Source organism: Argentina silus (assembly GCF_951799395.1).
Source record: "Argentina silus genome assembly, chromosome: 14".
In the NCBI taxonomy this organism is placed as follows: domain Eukaryota; kingdom Metazoa; phylum Chordata; class Actinopteri; order Argentiniformes; family Argentinidae; genus Argentina; species Argentina silus.
The window spans coordinates 17,984,630-17,989,629 of record NC_139668.1 but is presented as its reverse complement, the minus strand read 5'-3'; the positions used below and the strand labels follow the sequence as shown (position 1 = coordinate 17,989,629).

At 45.6% G+C, this 5,000-nt stretch overlaps 1 protein-coding gene across 2 annotated transcripts in view; it reads left to right on the top strand.

Annotated features, from left to right (window-relative positions):
- Window positions 1-1,081: 1,081 nt before the first annotated feature.
- snx9a (sorting nexin 9a) overlaps window positions 1,082-5,000 on the top strand; it is a 14,340-nt gene continuing 10,421 nt past the window's right edge. Inside the window, exons 1-4 of one of the 2 annotated variants that reach the window (XM_083684581.1) lie at window positions 1,082-1,437; window positions 2,456-2,542; window positions 2,954-3,028; window positions 3,397-3,447. In XM_083684581.1, the coding sequence (XP_083540707.1) occupies window positions 1,426-1,437; window positions 2,456-2,542; window positions 2,954-3,028; window positions 3,397-3,447 (225 nt within the window). In that variant the 5' untranslated portion in view covers window positions 1,082-1,425. Of the gene's footprint in view, window positions 1,438-2,455; window positions 2,543-2,953; window positions 3,029-3,396; window positions 3,472-5,000 lie in introns of both variants that reach the window. The other variant, XM_083684580.1, reaches the window with a different exon arrangement.

The following is a 5,000-nucleotide window of genomic DNA, read 5'->3' as shown; positions in this document are numbered from 1 at the left end:
TTTAAACATGTTTTGAAGATATAGTGTCTGTTTACAATTAGCCTGAATTATTTAGGCTACAAACAATGGAGTAAAACAAGCTTATTTTGGAGTTAGGCTATCATTAGGCTAATTTAAAAGTCCACTAACTGATGTATCCTACTAATCGCAGACTCGAAACACTGCATAAACCCCTTGCGTTTTTGTTGACGGGAGCGGTGACTCGGCAATATTGTCCGCATTTGAGAGGGTCAGTGTCAGCAAGGCGCTGAGCACAATCAGTGATCTACAAACCACCTGCTAAGAAATAAGGACGAATTATCTGATCAACAGGCCTATCAGCGAACCCGCAGTGCTTTGCTGATTCTGATCCACCCAAACGCGGATGGCGTGTCGATGAAGGCCGGGTCGGGTGGCGGGCGGGTTAAATATTAACCCGGAAAACAATACCATTCATCACATCCATATAAAGACCTATCCAGAACCTACACACATTTCTGTGCGCAGTGCGAGTCTTTTGTGTGATAAAAACGTTGGCATTGATTAATAAATGCTCCGATTTATTTATTTGTTTTTACTGTAGACCTACATTGGGATTTTCAATCGGCCTATGCATGTTCAGTTCGGGTGCGGAGACTAAGTGCCATGATTTGTTTACTTCATCACATTGACCCAGAATCGGACGGAAGATGATTGGTTCAGTCAGGGGTCAGTTTGACAGGCCATTCTGGGGCTGCAGCCTATTACTGGCTACCCTGAGGGTGGACCCCGCCCATGGGACTCATCAAAACAACGCAGACCACATCAGAAACGCATCAATAACGATGTGTACGGGTGGGCCTATAATCCCACATCGGCTTTGGTCGGTTATGGTTGATAAAGAACACATTTTCTAAGTAAGGGGTCAGTTTTTACTCATTAGGTCTACCATAAGTACATATGTCCATCACTGTCCCCGATGTGTTGACAGTTGTGATCTATCTATTAATTGTAGTTAATTGTAGTCCTTTGTGTGGCTGCGGCCCGTCTGTGTCCTTTGTACAAACTCGTGACAGTCTGTTGTCAGATATCGGAAAAGGAACTGTTGGCCGCAGCCTATCCGCGTCCCCGATAACTTCCCTAATATCCTGGCTGCTCCTCACTTTTCCGGGTTTTCCATTTTTCTCTTGACTGGGACACAAAGTAGCGATCAATCTGATCAATTTCACGGGGAGAAACAACTAAGTGATTTTACCGCCTCAAATGTTTCCGATAGATACTTTCGCGGAATAGCTCGTTTGAAATATCCGCGAAACTCTTAAAAAGACGCGTTGGATGTTTTTGTGGAGCGGGGAGTTGGCTTTGTTTACGCTGACGTCTCCGACTGACGCAGGGAAATTGCACCGTGGTGTGAATGAGCCTCTTCGTGGAGACGTCTTTGCGTAGGAAACTTGTATAAATGCTGCAATGGCAGCCAAGGTAGGACTTTTTGGGAATATTCAAATAGAGTTTCGAGACTAATCTCACGTCAGTTGGGCTTTACCCACAGAATATTTGGCGATGTGTGTGTCTATTATGTTGGCTGATGTCTGTGTGTGTGTGTTGATGTTGTGAAACTACAGTGATGCTTGCCCTGTGTGTAGTTACAGAGCTGTCAGACATGGGAAGTTTGGGAAGTGCAGTGGTCTTCAAACTCTTATTTTTGCTGTTAGTAGGCTACTCATCTGAAGCCTTCAGAATTCTATCATGAACTTGCCTTTACTTAATTTTAAGACAATACAGGAGAAAAAATATACAATACAACAGAAACAGAGAGAGAGAGAGACAGAGAGACAGAGAAAGATAGATGTGCATTTCTTGTGTCTCCCCTCTGCTGACTGCATGTCTTTTCTCCAGTGCCCCCAGGCCTAACAGCAAAACAGAAACAGTAAGACAGGATGTTTGAACTAGAGCAGGTTTATGGTCAGGGCCCACACACACACACACACACACACACACCACACACACACACACACACACACACACACACACACACACACACACACACACCACCAAACACACACACACCCACACCACCACACACCCACACCACCACACACACACACACACACACACACCACCACACACACACACACCCACACCACCACACACCCACACCACCACACCACCACACACACACACACACACACACACACACTGTGGGACAAGACAGTGTGTTGTAATGTATATGTTATGTGCCACAGCAGCAACATGTATTAGCTGTTCAGTTGTATTTGTGTAATGTGTCTCAGGCCCAGGTGTTACATGTTATAATGTGTCTCAGGCCCAGGTGTTACATGTTATAATGTGTCTCAGGCCCAGGTGTTACAGGTTATAATGTGTCTCAGGTGTTCTATGTTATAATGTGTCTCAGGCCCAGGTGTTCTATGTTATAATGTGTCTCAGGTGTTCTATGTTATAATGTGTCTCAGGTGTTGTATGTTATAATGTGTCTCAGGTCCAGGTGTTATATGACTTCAGTGCCGAAGAAGGAAACAATGAGCTGACAGTGAGAGAAGGAGAGACCCTCACTGTTATCAACCAGGTACCTACTGAAACACACCACTGAGACCCCTACCTACTGAAACACACCACTGAGACCCCTACCTACTGAAACACACCACTGAGACCCCTACTGAAACACACCACTGAGACTCCTACTGAAACACACCACTGAGACTCCTACTGAAACACACCACTGAGACTCCTACTGAAACACACCACTGAGACTGCTACTGAAACACACCACTGAGACCCCTACTGAAACACACCACTGAGACCCCTACTGAAACACACCACTGAGACCCCTACTGAAACACACCACTGAGACTGCTACTGAAACACACCACTGAGACTGCTACTGAAACACACCACTGAGACTCCTACCGAAACACACCGCTGAGCCTCAATTGAATTGGAAACTCTTAACTTTCCTTCACTCTTCTGTCTCCTGTAGAATGTAGGTGGAGGCTGGATTGAGGCTCAGAACTCCAGGGGAGAGAGCGGATTGGTGCCAGTAGACTACTTAGAGGTGAGATGTGTGTGTGGTGCTGTGTCTGTTTGTGTGTGTGTGTGTGTGTGGTGCTGTGTCTGTTTGTGTGTGTGTGTGGTGCTGTGTCTGTGTGTGTGTTTTGTGGTCAGCTGGGATTGAGGAAGGTCAGCAAAAGGGAACACAGACCTCAGGAAGCACCAGGTGATTTGTGTCTGTGTCTGTGTCTGTGTCTGTGTGTTGTTTGAATGTCTGCATGCAGGTGTACCTGTGTAGTCACAGTAATAATGATAGTGTGCTGTTCTCCGGTAATTCCGATGGGCAGGGAGGTATATCTATGCCTTTGTCCTTCACATAAGACGTCTCTCTCTCTATCACTGTCTCTTCATCTCTCTCTCTCTCTCTCTCAGTTCAGTGTACCAGAGGCAGTGGGGTCGAAGCCAGAGCCCAACAGCCCTGAGGTAACGAACAGTGCACACACACAGGTACCTTTTTATTGTTTACACACACAGTCCTGGGTTTTTACAATGTACATACACACAGGCAGACATGTCGGTGTCACTCCCAATCCTGCTCTACTCCCCGCTCGCTTTGTAATGAGGCCTCTGAAGTACACTATACTGCTATGAGCAGAGGAGACACACACACACACACACACACACACACACAGAGGATTGAACCGGAGTTTACCCAGAATAAGGCTCATTCGGGGCTCAGAGTCAGATCAGTGTTCTATGCTCTTGTTTTATTTATCCAGCCTTCATTCTGATCTGGGAGTTGGACATCCATTTTTTGACTTTTTAAATGAATGATGGATTCTTGAAGAATACCACTTATAAATGCCTCATGAACTAAGTTCAACTGTCTCACCCCCATTAGAACCCCAAATATAAGCTTGTAAACAAAAGTGGTTACATTTCTCCAGGGGAGACTCCCTTGTTGTTGTTTAAATCTCAGATTGCCTCTTTAAGATAACATGTCATTGTAAGAGAGGCACTATGACTGTTGTACACTTGAATGACTGCAGGAAGGACACAAAGAGAGAGGGGGAGGGAGAGGGAGGGAGGGAGAGAGAGAGAAAATATTAATCAAGTTGTGAAGCAGAAAAGATCCAGAACAAGCATCTTTTGTTCATTAACATGGTTATGTAATATCAGATGATATCATAGATACCCTGAGTGGCTGAGAAGGGTCGTGTGTGTGTGTGTGTGTGTGTGTGTGTGTGTGTGTGTGTGTGTGTGTGTGTGTGTGTGTGTGTGTGTGTGTGTGTGTGTGTGTGTGTGTGTGTGTGTGTGTGTGTGTGTGAGAACTACCGATCATCTGTAGGTACTTAGGTCTATAGGAAACATGGATTCCAGGGGAGGCTGGTGGAGGTAGAAATCGGAGGACGGGCTAATTGTAATGCATGGAATGATGGAATGAGGAATGCTATCAAACGTGTTGGTGTTTGATAGCAATCCTCATTCCGTTCCATTCAACCTCCACCAGCCTCCACTGATGTCTTCATATCTGACCGGAGGCATGAGGAGAAGGGGGGGGGGGGGGTCGTTGTTGGTTTTATACGTTAGATGTTGTTTTAATCAGACGCATCCATGGTTGCCATGGTAAATACAAAAGAGTTGGCCAGGCATTTAGATTCAAACCGCTTCTTTGTAAAGTAAGTAAATCAGTAACTCCACTGCGTGGGTCAATTGAAAATAGAAGGGGCGTTTTAGCATCCACACACACACACACACACACACACACACACCACGTGTATCCAGTGAGTAGGTGTGGAACAGGCAGGTAATTGATTTGGAGATGGTTATAAAAGGGAAGGAAATGGCCGTTGATGTAGCGATTGGTCGTCTCTTTGTAGACCCAAGGCCAGGTCTGTCCATGCTTCAACCATTAAGACACACACACACACACACACACACTCTCTCTCTCTCTGACACACACACACCACACACACACACACACACTCTCTCTCTCTCTCTTTGTCTATCTCTCTCTCACACACACACACACACAA